This window comes from Erithacus rubecula (genome assembly GCF_903797595.1).
Source record: "Erithacus rubecula genome assembly, chromosome: Z".
Taxonomy (NCBI): Eukaryota; Metazoa; Chordata; class Aves; order Passeriformes; family Muscicapidae; genus Erithacus; species Erithacus rubecula.
This window is the reverse complement of record NC_136661.1, coordinates 22526396-22543509: the sequence shown is the minus strand read 5'-3', so window position 1 is coordinate 22543509 and position 17114 is coordinate 22526396. Positions and strand designations below refer to the sequence as shown.

Genomic DNA, 17114 nt, shown 5'->3' with positions numbered 1-17114 from the left:
ATAGGGCAGTAGGAACACCAGTGATTTTGTGTTGCTGGGGCACTCTGTTGTTCACAGCTGTAAAATAACATCAGCTCTGCAGCAACAGGAGCAGGAAAGCAACCAGAGTAGCTTGACAGTAGATAGATTCATCAGCTCCTGTCATTCGTGCAGGTCAAATATAGCCTGTCCTACACTCTCTTTCCAGTTTCTGCAGGTGTAAAAATATATTTTTGTCAGTAAATTGTAAATATAATCCAACAGCACATGAGCACCTGCCGTGTGCTATTCCTATATAATTGTACCATTAATCACATATGCTTAATCTGTTTTTTCACAGGTATTTAAAACATGGGAGTTAGTCAATTAACAAAACAACCAACATTCTGTGATGATTGTGTGTGAGAATAAACCAATCCAATACAGTCATAAGATTTTTTTAGTTCAGTATGTGGCTGTTCTCACAGCAGTGAGTCTAATGAAAAAAAAAGACTGATGAGATAGACGAGACAGGAGTCTTCAAAAAAGAAGGGAAGATTAATATTTGGAGCTGGAAGGGACCCTCAGCAATCATGTACTCAAACTGCCTTCATGGCAGACCAAAAGTCAAAGCACATGCTAAGGGCATTGCCCAAATGCTCTCTTGAACACTGACAGGCTGGGGACATCAAACACCTCTCTAGGCAGCCTGTCCCAGGGTTTGACTACATTCCCAGGGGAGAAATGCTTCCCAATGTCTAACCTGAACCTCTCCTGGTGCAGCTTTGAACAATTCCCATGTGTTCCCAAAGCTATGGGATAAAGGCAGAGTCTTGGATGCAAGAGATGTGAATGTAAGGAATTTAAAAACACTTTGTTGACCTACAGAGGCAACAGTAGTCATCTCCCCAGTCTGGCCCACAGCATCCATTGCTCTCACACAGACTCTTTAGCACTAAGCACACTACATTCTACAGTCCCCAAAAGCTCAGCAAGTTAACATGCAACACTTCCTAAAGTCTTTAGAAACCAGGGCTGGTTTTTTTTTTTTTTATTTTTTTTATTTTTTTTCCCTGCACAAAGGATTTGTGAACACATTAAATAATAGAAAAGTATTTTAGAAAAAAATTAAAAAGGCAAAAGAGTAGGTGGTTGGTCCTCTCTGCTGACTATAATAGGTCATTAGGAGAAAAAGCTCAGTGTTTGAGCTGACATGAATTTACCTCAGTCCAGTTGCTCACTGTCCAGTCAGATGGGCACAAGATATCTCTGTTGCATGACAGATGGGTCTTTGGCTTAAGCAGGTGCTGGCACTCTGTGACATCCAGTGCCTGCTCATCAGATCCCACTGTCTGGATGCAAAGCACAGTTCTCTTCTTCTGGCCTGTTGGGCCACATGTGGTCGAACATTTCTGCCATTCCCCTGCCCACCACCTGAGAACCAGCAGGGTGAGAAACATCAGAAAATGAACCACCATAAGCACATCAAGGAAAAGGTCAGAGACTGCAAGAAAAAGAGCCAGTAATTTAAAATCTGGGCTCAGAAACATACTCTTTACATTAAGTTCAGATCACTCAAGGTCTCCCATTCACTTTGTGCTCTAGTACCAGACAGTCAAGGAAAGAGAGAAGGCATAGGCAGGATTTACAGACAGAAGTAGGCACTAAGAGTTATGCTTCAATTAAAGTGTAAACTATCAACTGAGTAGGTAGTCCTTCAAATCCAAATTTGAGGAACTGCTAACAAATCTACTTAAACAAGTAATCTATTTATTCCATCCTAACGTTTTCCTGTTTATTGCTACCTCAATACAGAGGAGTTAACGAATGACAATGACTGGGGAGTCTGTAATGACAGCACAGAGGTGGAAAAGGCCCCTTGTGCAATGGGTAAAGGGAGCCAGTAATGCACAAAAACTCAAACTGGCTCTTTGTAAGGGTTACCTCCACAAGGCCTGCTCCTATTAGGGGAAGCAGTGAGGCACACAGCCCCAAAACCAGGTTAGTCATGAGATCAGTGCCTGCAGCACTGTCCCTCTGGGCATGGTGTCCAGGTTTGCACTAGGCTGGACTTTTCTGTACTTCATTCCTTCACAACGTAGAAATAAGCCCCTTATATGTGCCTGTCATGAATAAAGTCAGTCTTCCACACTGTGGTGTGCAATTTTCCACCAAACTGAGGGCAACCCTTTCCTCTAGAACTGTATTTTCCAATGCAAAACACCTTAGCAACAAGAGTTGTTCCCTTTACATTTGTTTCACCTCAGCATTTCTCCAGCATCAGCCAACTACTTTTTCTCATGCTGACCCAGAGCAGATTGTGTACCTGTATATCAATATATAAGATAATAAGAAAGGGGAGCAAAAATTTCTGGGTTTCTACAGTTTGAGAAGCATTGGCATCAACTGTGGCATTTACCTAAAGATTTATCTTTATAGTTGAAAAACAGAAGAAAAAAAAAATCAAACCAACAAAAGCCTGTTTCCTTCACTTATGCATGACCTAAGGAAGAACACAACTTCAAGCTGCTGCATAAAAAAATCTGGCCCAGCTCTAAACTCCAAGCTACAAAAGCTCCTAAACAATACTGATTGTTCCAGAGTTTTCAAGGAGGCCACAGCAAAGCCTTATAATGAAAACAAAGCAGAAATATATTTTAAAAACACCTTTCTAGAAAAAAAGGGCAAAAAAATGATTTTGGCTTACAACCAGCAGTGTTCTATTGGGTTTGGGTTTTTTTTTTTTCTTTTAAAGTCCATGAACTTAGAGACAAAATAATACTATTCTGATAAATACATCAAAGTTCAGCATCCAGATTTATAACAGTTTTTATGCTTTGTCTTTGCTGAAAATCCTTCTCCCCTCCCCACTGTAGTTTCCATACTCCTTAATTCATTTTTACTCCCATTGCAAATGAGCTGCCGCTGATGTGGAAGGCACTGGTATCTATTCCTAATAATTAAAGAAAAAAACAACCCTAACAACCAAGACTCAAAGCCATCAAGCTATAATACAGCTTATTTGTGCAGCCATCTGGTCCTCTCTGTGGTACCTACACCCATCTTCCTCCTGTTTAGTAACCTACACAGGCAGCATTTCCTTCTGAGTTGCCCCAAAGCCCTTTGTGGCACTGACTGCTTTGCTCCAGAATGCAGTCCACCTCCACCACAACCCAGTGGTAAGATCTCTGGACCAAATTAAACTAAAAAAAAACACCCAAAATATCTTTCTCCTCCTCCTTCCTTCCTTCCTTCAGATTGTTACTTGTTCTTCCAGGTCTGCAAACAACAAACTCTAACAAGTAAATAGATAAAGTAAGTACACCTCAGCAGAACACAGCAATAAAAAAAGAAAGAGCAAATTATTACCACTGAATCAAGCCATTTCAGGGTTGTTATCATCTCTTGCATCTTCTTTATAATTTTATCTCTTCTATAATCTTGTAAATTGCTGACATTTTGGCACAAATGGAACATAAATATGTGAATTGCTCTATTAATTTTAATGGGACCAGATTACATATTTCAAGGTACAGATATGCTAAACTGACACCTCTTCCCCCTCAGCATTTTCAAATGGCTCTGACTGAGGGTTTAACAATTGGCATGTTGAAATACCAAACTCGAAGCAATAAATTATCAGAGTTTACCACAGAACCTTGAGCAACAGTAATGGTGTGTGATTAACTACTGCACAAAAAAACACTTTTTAAAAGCTGTGGAAGTAGTCAAAAAAGTCAGGTGCTCCACAGTTAGAAAATCCCAGAATTGAGATTTTATCCTATTCCATCTTCATGATCAAAATAAAACCATAGTCAGACAGGTAATTTTTTTTGCAGACTTATTTCTCACTCAGTGCGGGTTAAGTTCAAAAAAACTTGCTCTGGAATTTTACTCTTATCAGTAACTGGAATTTTTGATGTTGTGTATTCCTATTTTCATCCTAGGGTACATGCATAGGCCTTGAACATCCAAGAGTCAGAAATCTGACATGGAATCACCTGTTCTCCTGTCTCTTTGTGCTTTCTGCTTGAGGACCTGAACTGTGGCATCTCAGCCAAAGGGGAACAAAGGCAAAGCAAGATGGCAAAACAGCCAACATCCATTGTCTATTCTGGTACAGGATGCCCCAGAGCAGGCTCTGGACCACAGAGGAGAGAGCAGCCCCTGAGTGACTGCTTTGCCAAACTCTGCTTATCTTGGAGCTTTTGCTGTCTCCTCACACTGCAGAGGCAGAACCAAACCTGGATGTGACTGCAGAACACAAATCCAGGATTAACACAGCAATCTGAGCTCTAAATATGCAACCTCTGGGGTGAAATGACCAAGCTGCTGGGTCTCCCAGCCAAGCTGAAGTCTGTGGTGAGACTGGGACAAGCTGGTGGAAACTCATGAGAGTCACCACCCAATACTTGTTCCTACCTCTGGTTTCTGATTCTACCTCTGGCATTTACTGCTACAGCAACTGAGTGGTTCTTAAGTATTAATGCATCAACAAATCCCTGCAAAGTGAAATGACTGTCTTATCTCCACAGGCAGGCCTGGCATGGAAAGATTGTGGTAGCAAATAAACAAACAAACAAACAAGCAAGCAAAATGCACAATTTAGGTAATTAATTTGCATGAGCACTAATTTTCCTCAGACTTTCAAAACAGAGAGCAGCCTGACTGGTGAAAACAAAACCTCAGGTAGTTTTGAGCTGCAGGTGTGAGTGCTCAGCTCTTCTGCAATTACGCCTGGGACAGAGATAGGAAGAAAATCTCATTCTTTCAGGTGGCATTCAGCTGCCTTAAAGGAGACTTATCTTTTCCTCACAAACTTGGTTTCTAAGGCTTGTAACAAATTAGACAGAGCCCAAAAGCCTATGACACAGTCCTCATAGAAGATGTGTGGTGAATGATGTGTGAATCCTGCTGAAAAAGCAGTAGAATGGGATTTTGGGGCTATGGGGCTGAATGTTCCCTCCTTCCCATCAGGTCATGTCACACCTAAAGAGAGACTGCTGGCTTTCATCATGTATTTGTCCATCATCAGGCACAGCAAATACCAACAGGGCACAGATTTTCACTCTGTTCACTGGAATGTAAACCAGATTTCCTATTCTTATGATGCTGTTGGAAGTACTAGGCAGTCTGGAAGCAGGACAACACAGTAACAACAGATAGAAAGCAGGAGATGCCAAGTACTTGTAAAATCACCTATTTATAGTTACACTGTTAAGTGGGTAGTCAAGTTAAAAAGGCTCCAGAAAATTTTCTTTGCAGGGGAAAGGAAAACTTTATTCATAATACTGTAAGTAGTTAAAATCTCACTCTTTTTCAAGTATTGATTTTGACATTAACACCTATGGGACTAAATACCTGCCTACCAAAGAAATATTCAACTGGAAACCATATTCCACAGCATAATGTGGAAAAAAGCATGCATTTATGCTACAGCCTTGATGCACTGCACCTAAGCAATATCACTGAAATAGTTCTTGAGTGGCTGCATGACATTTTAACTCTCAGCTGCCCAGCCACATTTTTATTTTGCTCGGAATCAAAACACGGCACACATGTATTGTGATATTTTAAAGGGTTTTTTTAAATTTTCCTCTGAATTATTTTAGGAGAAAGTGTAGTAATAAGTGCAATAATAAGCATAAAATAAACACAGAAATAATCAGACTGAAAAACAAGAATGTTAAGACTTAGACTTCTCAGAAATCTGTAATTTAAACAGTTGACACCTGACATTCTGAAATGGATTAATGAGATAAGACCTGGTTTGTGACGGCCACAACCATTTTATTCTTTGTCTGTAGCTTCTGTTTGATAAATTATCTATTTCTTTTTTTAGTGGCCTAGTAGCATGTTTTCCATCAGTGGGATTTAGCAGGGAACAACCATCCTTTTTTTGGACAGAATGTACTACAAAGCACCTGGTTCACTGTTGAGAAGTCGAGGTCATGCAACAATTTCAGTTCTGTGGCTGCAGCACTGAACAGAGGTCTCCTGCAGTGTTGTGTTTAACAGCACTGCCCTCACCTCTAGCACAGAATTCAGCCACCTCTCTACAGAACACTTTGTCCTCAGCAGCTTCACGTGGACTCTCAGTTATCCCATAGAATGCCACGTGGGACAGTCACACCTGCCTCCAGCATGCAGATTTCTTTGGAACCAACAAAGGGCCCTCAGTTGTCTTGGGTTTCAAAGGAAGATTAGTAACCAGCTGTCTGGATTAGAGGTGCCATGGAAATGTGAACACCAACTAACCCATGCTGGGACTATACAGAAAGCAGATTTACAAAAGAAAGGCTTAGGAGCACTGAGTAATAATCTGCTGTTTGCTGGCATCTCCTCTGACACAAGAACTCAGGGCCACCAACAGAAGACAGTGAGAGCCACTTCAAAACAGAATGTGGTGGTGCTTCACACAGGCACTAGAGCCATGGCTCTTCTTGCAGAGGAAGTTGTATACAACAGAAGTTTTTCAAGGCTGCAGAGGGAGGCTGGGTGAGTGAGGTTCATTGGAGGTTACTGATTAGAAAAGCCACAAAAACCTCTGGAAATGCCTTGAATTAAAACCAGTTGGAAGCTGGAAGAACATTACAGAGAAATCTGATTTATGTTTGACTTATTCCTCCTTAGGCATGTAGGTCATGCTGAGAGCCAGAACAGGGACTCAGGGACTCAGTCACACTTTTGTGTGACCAAGAGAAAAATAAATATGCAACATAACTCTAAAATTAAATACATATGGTTTTCCTGCACTGCACTTTGTCATGATTTTGCTGTCCTCAGAAGGATGACTTGTGATTTCCACTGCAGCACAGAATAAGCTCAAGAAGTATCACAGACTGTCAGCAAACAAGATCTTTTCTGCCTGTCTGCAGAAGAGTTTGGTTTATGTATGACATTTCGCAATCTGCTCAAAAAGGGACAAATTCCCCTCCCTCACTTTTGAAGAGCAGGTCTGAATAATGCTGTCACTTGGAAAAAATTGAGTTAATTAAATAAATTGAGTTAATGAGTAATTTTTAAATTGACAGTACAGTTTATATGTGCCATAAAAACACCTTAATGTGTATGAATAGCCTCAGATCTTAACTAGTCAAATAATTAAAAATTTTGGTCTGCTGTCAATTGATTTCCTGGCAATCTACAAAGAATTATTAAATGCTGGCAGTCTGTGCTGCAAGCACTAAGATGTAACTCTCACAGAAGCATCATATACTGTTATGAAGATACTAGGAAACAACTGATGAATCCAACAATCATGCATGACTTTTAATATCACAGTTTCATGAAATTCACTGCTGGCAAATGCAACACAATGAACTCCAAGGGCTCACTGCTTCAATTTGATTTTGATAGAACCAGAATTACTGGTGCACCTTCGTGAACAACATGATAAAAAACTTTCAAAGACAATAGGAGATAAAAACAAGGTACCTAAAGCATGAAATAAAAACCAATATGGATCTCTTGCAGCAAATCTGTGCCTGTTGTACAAGCCCACAGTTCTGCAATCACCTGGAATGTTTAGTCTTCCTTACCCTACTTGTAAAAATGGTAGCACAGAAAAAACAAAGATTAATATAAATTAAGACAATGTTATGAGAAAGGAAAGGTTTACTCCCACATGACCTTAGAATGAAGAAAACTTCACTCAAAGTTAAAGGAACATAATAAAAAAATGCCAAATACTGTATTATAAAGTATAAAAACTAGTTTTAGAAGTAGGCTTTTCTACTCATTACCTCTCATAAAAAGAACAAAGGTATATCATGAATGCTGAGAAACAACATCTAAAGGCTCTGCTAGTTGTTTTTGGAACACACAGCAATTCTCAGCCCACTTGAGCTAAGCCAAGGATACAGTTTTTAAATAAGAACCTATATGGTCTTCAAGCACAACTGGACCCAAACTGAACAAGAATATTATCTACATACATGAGAGAACAATCTCTGCCATTTCCAGCACAGATGCTCAGTAACTTGCTTTATAAACCTCTCAGGCTGGCTCACTTCTGATTTATCATGGGGTTTCTGGCACTTTGCTCTGCAAGGCGTGGCAGCCCTCACCATGGCCCGTGGCAGGCTTTGGGTGCCAGCCAGCCTGGCATCAGGAACACCTTCCCTTGAGTAGGGATGCTGTTTTCCCCACCCCAGGGCCCCCCAGACCCTTACCTGGGCGGGCAGTCCCGCTCGTGGCACTTCTTCTGCCGCCCCTGGGGCTGCCTGGCCGGGTCACAGAAGGAGTTCCTGGTGGCTCCGCTGCCCCTCCACTCGCAGTGGGCGATCTGCCTCTGCACCCCTTCCAGAGACACACACACACACACACAAAAAAGGAGCAGTAATCCCCCCAGGCTGGGCATGGACTGCACAAACCCACAGGTACGCGCAGCCAAGACGAAAAGGTTAAGCAGAGCTCTTCTGGATCGGATCTGAGCTCAAGTGACATATTAGAAAGCACTTTATTAAGGCATTAGTTAGCCTCAGAAAGGGCTCCTGCAGGCCATCAAGCAGGTTTAAATGGCTATGAAGGGTTCCTGAGTTACCCACAGACAATAGGAAACACAGCAGCACCAGGCTATTCACATCAAGCCTGGTTTTGCTGACCTTTCCTTTATTCGTTGGGAAGGCTATTTAAACAGAACATGAACCAGAGCCACAGTAATCCTGTGACTCTTAAAGTGAATTCAACTTTTAAGAAGTTTTGGTACACATTTTGACTGAAATCAATGATGAAAAGTCTTCTAAGTAAGTAATATGCAACATTCAGCACAAGAGGCAAAGCATCGTGAGGAAGAGACACACAGAAACAATCCATACAAATAATCTGGGTTATTTCCTAACATTTCCATTTACACAAATTCAACTCATTTAACAGAAAGAAACATGATCCAAAATACTACATTAACCTAGTGTGAATCTAAAGAAAATCAGTTTCCAGGAGTCTGCTTCCCACACAGTTCTGCAATAATTTGAGGCAGATCCTTTGCTGCACCCCAATGTAAACAAAAGTGTTGCAATATTACAGTTTGAAAGGTTACAGTGAGACTGATATAGAGGAATTAAAATAGTCCAAAGAAATCTTAAGGAATAAAAACTCTCCATTAACTGTCATTAAATTAACTGTGCTATTAATTCACAGCAATTAATACACCCATGGTAGATCACTGCCTCTGCTTAACTTTTATCCTTCTCAGGCACAGGACCTGTTGTCATGGCATTAAGGACGGGCTATTTTGCAGTATGTTTAGGGAACAAGCTTCTACTTTCCTCAGACCTCCTAAAAACTAGTGTGGGAAACTATGTGGAAGAACAGCAATCCATAGAAAATAATTGGGAAATAGTAATATATTCCTCTGCAACATACAGACTCACAGGATCATAAAAATGTTAAGGTTGGAAAAGCCCTGTAGGATAAACAAATCCAATTAATCCTGCACTGGCTCAACAACACAGAAGAGAGTTTTGCATGTCTATTTGGGTCATTTCATGGAAACCTATATCTCTTTTTCTTACCACCTGAGAACATCAGGTATGTGAGGAAATGCTTTCACTTTTTGATTACTTTCAGACTTCTGACATATAAAACAATTAGTGGCTAAATCACAAGATTTGATGACTGACACTGCTCCAGTCAGATATGAAAGCTGATCTTCTGGAACAGTGATTAGTGTCACCTGTAAGGGAAGACTAAGGGACTGGGGCAATCAAGTTCCAGAGTCCATGGTGTGGAAGCTGCTGCAAGACTGCAGTAGGTCTGGACATGGTGATCTCTTACTTGTAGGTGACTTCAAACTGGAGAAAGCTTTTTGGCTCAGCACAGGACTCCCAGGTAGCAGTGCTCTCTTTTTTGCTCTGCATAACTAGAAAATCCAGCAACCTTCCTGCCAGCTGTAAACAAAGCAGCTCGCAGACGTGTTTCTGTCCATTTCAAAATCATATGTTGCTGTTTCAAATACAAACAAGAAGGCTTTTGCTTTGATAAATTTTCAGTGCCAATTCACTGTAAAGTCCCTATAAACCTTTGCAGAAGTTTTGCTTTGAAGCTGTACATTCTCATAAAAGGGACAGCTGACATCAATGAAATAGTTTATTCTAACAATCAACTTCTTCAGGAAAGTTATGTGAATTCCCACTGTAGTTTCAAAATCTCTGGTAGTTCAGCTCCAAAGTTGGAAGGAATCCAATAAGCATATATCAATATGCACATATAAATGTAGGTTTACATGTTACAACGTAATGAAATGGTTTTTATCAGTTTGAACAAGTTGAACTAGAAAATACTGCAGAAGTAGACAACTAGTCACTACTGACCCTGCCCTAGCAAGTATGTACCGTTATACAACTCTAGTGGGTAATCCCTATTTAAGCCACAGATTAAAAATTCTAAATATACTGAAACCTCAGTAATGTCTGAAACCTAAACATTATTTCTAAAGGGCTTTGAGTGGTAGCTGTTTTCCTCCTTTCACCACTTTGACTTCTCTCTGACCTCAATGGCGATTAGTTCACCTGGTGTATACTATTACAGCTCTGTGAAAAAAATAAGGATTTCTGGGAAAGAGAGGAGAAACTAAGAAAAATAATCTTCAGATCAGAGAATAATCTTCATTTCACTAAATCTGCTCAGATTCCTCCTACTTCTCTGTGAAACTTCATCCCTAATGCAAGACTCTTTAGATGTGAGGCTGACCCACACAGATGTTGATCTCCTACTTGCTTTGCAAAGAAAGGAGCCAGTTCAAAGTCATCTGGGTATGAAAGGTCTTTGAAAGAGAGATTAGGATCTTTTTGCTGCAGAACCCTCAGTTTGGACTGTAAACAACAGAAATGAGGGATCATAAGCAAGACAGACATATTTGATTTTAGAGCTTTTAAGCATGTAATTGCCTGAGTTAGATACTCTTAGATACACTGTAAGGAGTTTACTTTGTATTCGAATAAACAAATTATATTCTGTTCTTGCACAAGTTAAGCAGAAGTACCAGTCTTTACATTCTCAATGCTATGAAACTCAGACCCACAACAGTGAATGGAAACATTTTACTTTTGTATTCTAAAATCAACACTGCAAGTTTAGGATCACTTGGAGATAATTTTGCAAAGCAGCCTTTGTAAAAGTTGTGGATTTAGAGGTCCTTACCAGCTAACCCCCCAAAAATTCTTAGAGTTAAGTCTTCCTCAGAGCTTTTAAAATCTGCCAACTACCAATGTTACCTATGGAGAAATAAATTCTTGATATTGGTTAATATTCTCCCTTAGTTGCAGCTGTGCTGTGCTATGCTTTTTGTTACATTTAATGCCACTTGAAGCTGGTTCTAAGAAATGAGATTAAAGCTTTAGACAAGGAGAAAGGATTGATACTTGTAATTCTAACATTACCCACTCCAATGATTATTTAAAGAAGGAATAATAGGTAGTTGGTCTAGAGAAGAACCTCAGTGACACATTTAAATTAATCTGCATGCAAAAAAGCCTACAAGCTCTCCCTGCTGTCTTGAGAGTGGGCTCTGGTAGGACAGCTCTTGTCCAGAGAGAGCAGCAGTTTGCAGGACACCTGTGTGCACACATTCTCGCTGCAAAGAAATTCCTTTCAGCATAAAGCAAATAACAGAAGAGATTCAACCTGTCCTGCTCTAAGGACAGAGAAAAGGTTAAGACTTCTAATACGAATTATCCCCTTTGGTGCTTGTTTGCCATGAACTGGATTACAATATAATTACTTACCTATTTTCTACATTGCAAGTGAGTATCAGATATTGCAATGTGCTCTCCTTCTCCCTGCATGCAGAATTAGCTATACTTGCCATAGAAAGCATTGATTTTTCAGAGAGTATTTTTTGCCCATGCAGTGGTGTTACAGCAGACTGGCCAGAGCCTTCTTTGTCACTACAGCAGATGGGAGCACATGATGGGAGCCCTGCAGTGGGTAGCTGAAGAGGATATGCACCAGGGCATGGCATGGTGCCACCTTGGGGCCAAGAACCTGGGGAAAATATGTCCAGGGAGCTGTCCTGTGTTCATTCTGGGAAGTGACAACTTCACTCTACAGTCTCTTTTCATCACTGGGACTTTTTCTAGGTACATTTCCCATGGATAAGGAGCTGCACCACAGGGCTAAAATTGTATTTTTTTCTCTTTGGACTGTTGAAGCTTTCCTGTATCAGTCCATTGCCCTGCCTGTTATTTGTTATTCCCTAATGCAAATTTTCTTTCTTGGTTCCAGAAAGCATTTGTTTGTATTGTACTATTTCACCAAAAGCTGAAGTATCCTTGGATTTATTGTTGTGTTTTTGACCAGTGGTGATGAAAGAATCTATGCCGGATCTTTGGCAGGTCCAGGTTTGCCAGAAGAACAGAAGTCTAGGTATGAATCTATTTCTCCCACTGGCTGCAGCTGTCGAAGTTAGTTCAACAGTTCATCTTTTTTGGACCTCATTTTTTTGTTCTAAAAGTACTTGTTTATTGCTTACCAAATAGTGGTTGCAATAATCCTCAAAAGCTATTTATTAGTAGCGTTAGGCTAAATAAATACAGCTTTTCTCATTTATCTTTCTGTAGAGCTGTCTTCAATAAAACTTGTGCAGCACGCCCATATCAGAAGATGATCTTGTCTACTTCAGTGCACTTTTACCTTACAAACTTTTCAGAACACTTCAAATGCCAGTGATTTGGTACAAGCGTGTTACTGCCAAAGAGTGAACATTCACCTAAAATCAATTGCATTGTTCACAGCCAGAAGGAAGTTTTGTGGAAGTCAGTTTGGCATCAGGGAGCATTTCTTCAGGGAGCATTTCTTCACTGAAAGAGTTGTCAAGCATTGGAACAGGGTGCCCTGGGAAGTGGTGGAGTCACCACCCCTGGGAGTGCTCCAGAAATAACTGGATGAGGCACTTGGGGCCATGGTTTAGTTGACAAGGTCGTGTTTGAACTCCATGATCCTGCAGGTGTTTTCCAACCTTAATGCTACGAGCAGTGGTGCTGGTCCACATCTCGATGGCCCAGAGTATAACCAAATAAAATGTGTACCTGCAGAGAACTGCAGGCAGATTGGCATATCAGACTGCCCTGCTCCAAGTGATGCACTGGAGCTCTGTGCCAGGATTGCTCTGTTTTAATGGGCAGGCAGTGAGACAATACCCTGACTGCATCATTGCAAACTACATCCTTCTTTAGACCCGACCAGTTATTTTCCAAATATCTGTATCTCAGAGGAAAGAGGACTACAGGTGAATTAATTTATTTCCTTCTGGCCATGAAGGAATACAGAGAACTGGTGAAGTGACTGTGCCCTTCATGAACTGGGATGCACTTCTTGGCTCCTCTTCCAACCTAAGCCATCAAATCCTTAACTTTGACTGAAACACGATTTCTACTTAGACAGAGGCAATAAGCTCAAAAAACATCTATTAAGAGCACAAATGCAGTAAACAGAGAAGTCAATTAGTAAATAAAAACTGAAAAAACCTCACCTTCCTCTAAGTAACCCATGTGGCGTTTAGAAATCAAAGCCACTTCACACAGTTTGTTTGCCACAATAGAGTACTCAGGGCTACAATTTAGCTAGTGAGAAACAGTTGTGGGAAAACTGCAGCTAATGTTAAAATAACCTCAAACCAGCATAATAAACAGTCTTCTAACATGTTATCCCCCTCTCCCTTTTTATGACAACAATTTTTACATTAAACACAACTTACAATTAGGCAGGTACCAGGACTAAAACTTAAAGCACACAATTAAGCAAAATACTTTTTTCGTACACATATTTAAAGAAAACAGTGGGTGTCTCCCCATCAGAAAGCACAGAATTTTGTGCTGAGAGACTCTTCTGAAAAAAAAATTCAGAAAATAGATCACATCTATTTGCTCAAGCGTAGATATATATGAATGAATATACATTTCTATAATGTGTTGATTATATGCATATAAATATTTTAAAAATAATATGTGGATGTAATTTGGATGGTATATTTTATACTAGGCTTTCAAATGTTCTTTCAATCATATAAAATTAGGTCAGAAAACGCCTTTTGTCCGAAACACTGAAAATGCATTATTTCAGTGTCTTCTCTGACAGGAGAAATTTTAAAAGGTTGTTCCTGCAATCATTACTGCTTTTAGACTCACAACCAGACTTGTTACAACACTTGTTTGTCCTTTTGCTTTGGTTCCACAAAGCAGTTAATAAAGCAGCAATTACCAAAAACCACTAACAATACTCTAGTATTAGAAAAGGCCTTTTTCACATTATTGGTCTTCTACTGATCTTCTGCTCTTCTATATAGGTTTTGCACTGTACAGAATGGTTAAAGAACAAGGTTATGGCTCTATCTCCAGAATTTTTTTACTGTCCTGTGAAAATCAAGAACTAATTCATACAGAAGGCTTCAATTCCTTTCCCCCAAGTTCAGACTCCCCTTCATATACAACCTTTACTTGACATTTTCCAAATTATTCCCACAATAGATGGGTTTTTAAAAATTACTAATGTAAAGATTTAGTCTCTTTATCCTTACTGTTGGTTTACTACAAATATTATCTCATTGATGTTAGCTACTTCAGAGGAAATTCTCCTTGCTAGCATTTTGTATGAGTTACCAGAACCCAACTTCTAGACCTGTTGTTAAATCCTACCTCACAATCATCATTCTGCTGTTCTGGTTTCATGTGCTGCACAGAACAATACAACTGCAGTGGTACCCAAGCCACTGCCAAACTGGCAAAGACATGGAAGTTCTCAGGACGAGTAACAATTAAGTAATTATTGAGCAATGCATAAAAAAGAGTTTTTGCTTGTCAAGGCAGGACAGAAATGAAGAATATTTTTTGTAGTTATTATATTGAAAAGACTTAATAGGGAAACAATAGTAGGTCATAAATTTGTATTGCTGGAAAAAAGGGCTATGCTGAACAGTACTGACAAAAATTATGAAGGAAAGAACACTGTACCTTCTAATTTTGATTAAAAGAAGCTAAGAATTTCAGGGCAGTTGTTTTAGAAACCTATTTGACTTATATAACTTTAAATTTTTTTTTGTTTAGAAGTTAATACACATTATTCACAGAATCAAAGTTTGCTTGGGGTTAGAAGGGATCATGTAATCCACCCCCACTGCTAAAGCAGGGTCACCTGGAGCAAGCTGCACAGGATCACAGCCAGGCAGATTTTGGATGTCTCCAGAGAAGGTGACTCCACAGCCCCTCTGGGCAGCCTGTTTCAGGGCTCTGCCACCCTCAAAGTAAACTAAATTATTCCTCACATAATTTTTGTAACCACGTGGTCTGATTTCCAACCAAATGCAGATTAAAGAACATTATCCCTTTGAGGACTACATCTGTAATGAAGGCAAGCAGCAAGAGAAAAAGAAGTGAGGAATACCTCTTCCACAGGTAACACTGCAGGCTGTCCACTCTCCATATTGCCAAAAAAACTCTGGCTCTCCAATCTCATTCTCATTACTTTCTTCTTTACGTACAGTGTATTCATACTCGATTCCAGGATTAGTCTCTTGAAAAAGCAGCTGGAGAGAGTGATGATTATTAATTGTTTAAATAATAATCTACTGGTCAAAAGCTTTCAAAATGTGAAACAGAAGAATTGAAGCTGCCCATACTGGAGTCTGCTACCAATCCAGAGAAGCAGATTTCCAAAATTTCTACTTCTATGTCAACAGTGGCATACATGAATCTTTCAAAGACACAGCTGCTTAACATGAACTTCTGCAAACACAGACGGAATAAATGGTTCATCATAATTGGTATTCCACTGACTATAAGAAAAGGCAAAGTCTATCCAAAGCATTCCTATGCTGCTGATTAAGAGCTATCACCTATCCCCATTATAATTTTCCTACCTTCTGAAATAGCTATTACAAAACAACCATTAAGTCAGAAAATTACACATTCTATTCAGACACTGCTTTAATATTATTGTTCAGTGTTTCTGAATAAATAACAGAAATTCCAACTGAGAAGGGGCACTCAAGAAATTCACCTGAGAGGGAGAAAGTAAACATCACCAAGGGATAAAAAACTTCAGCCATGAAATTTTACTCTTCTTCCCAATTCTGCTAAAAGTGAAGTCTGAGTACTCATTAGTTTTGTCTTCTCACCAGACACTGAAAGTGGTCTCCCATCATATCCTAATGCTTTTAATTGCATGGTAGATACACATGCAAACAAGTCATGAGAGAAACTTTCAAAAATCTAAGAGCCAATTCCAAAACATTTTTTCAGAACTGACAGATGCTAGTTATGTTTAAGTCAGAATCCATAAAGTGACATGAAAGAAACAAAAGAAAGAAGCCTCTGTGGATGTTAAATGGGTCAGTTCCATTACCATAAGCTATTAACCCATCTATGTAATGCTGTATTCTTTTCTTGCTCTGTGTAAGCTGTCACTGCTGTCAGCCATCCCTAGCTTTATTCACAGCCTGACATCAGCTCCCTTTTTGTGACAACTTATTTTTCACCTGGATCTGGTTCACATCACATCACATGTGTTGCTCAAATTTGGTACAAGAGACAAGAAAATTTGGGCAAAAGACTGAACAACTATAGGTGACAGGATACTTTTCCTAGTGGCAGCACAGGATTGTACCAGCATTTAACAAATACTGGAGTATGATACAGGACATGTGTTCCTAGGAATGATGAACAACCCTCAAAAGCAAGGTGCTTATTTATCTCCAAAACAGCTCAACTAAGTTGTTTTTTTTGGGTTTTTTTGGTTTTTGGGGTTTTTTTGGTTTGTTTTTTGGTTTTTTTTTTTTTTTCCAAGACAGCACATTAATAGTGGTTTATATACCAACACAGGTATTTTCCCAGCCCCACTTCCAGGGCCACAGCACATTCTGCTGCCACCCAAATGAGCAGGTTCTGCTCATGAACTCTGGTTTACCTGAATCCATATTGATTCATTGGTGGGTCCTGGAGCAGTCAGGTTTTCTAGATCCCCTGTTCTGTCATACTGAAATATTGTGCCTGCCACTTTGTATTCACCATTCCACTGGATGATAAAGCCTCCATTCAGGTAGTATTTTTCTGGGTCTTTGCTTCGCACAGCAAGGAAATTTCCTGATTCTGTAACTTCCATGACTTTGATCCCCCTTGCACCTTTTGGAATTAGCCCAATATCAACATATCCTAAGAGACAAG

The 17114-nt window shown here is 39.8% G+C and overlaps 1 protein-coding gene across 1 annotated transcript in view; it reads right to left on the bottom strand.

Moving 5' to 3' along the window:
• ADAMTS12 (ADAM metallopeptidase with thrombospondin type 1 motif 12) overlaps window positions 1–17114 on the bottom strand; it is a 143225-nt gene that overhangs the window by 18815 nt on the left and 107296 nt on the right. The window contains exons 15-18 of the mRNA XM_079330281.1: window positions 16858–17102; window positions 15337–15478; window positions 8133–8259; window positions 1182–1392 (exon numbers count right to left, since the gene is read on the bottom strand). Of these exons, the coding sequence (XP_079186407.1) occupies window positions 1182–1392; window positions 8133–8259; window positions 15337–15478; window positions 16858–17102 (725 nt within the window). The remainder of the gene's footprint in view (window positions 1–1181; window positions 1393–8132; window positions 8260–15336; window positions 15479–16857; window positions 17103–17114) is intronic.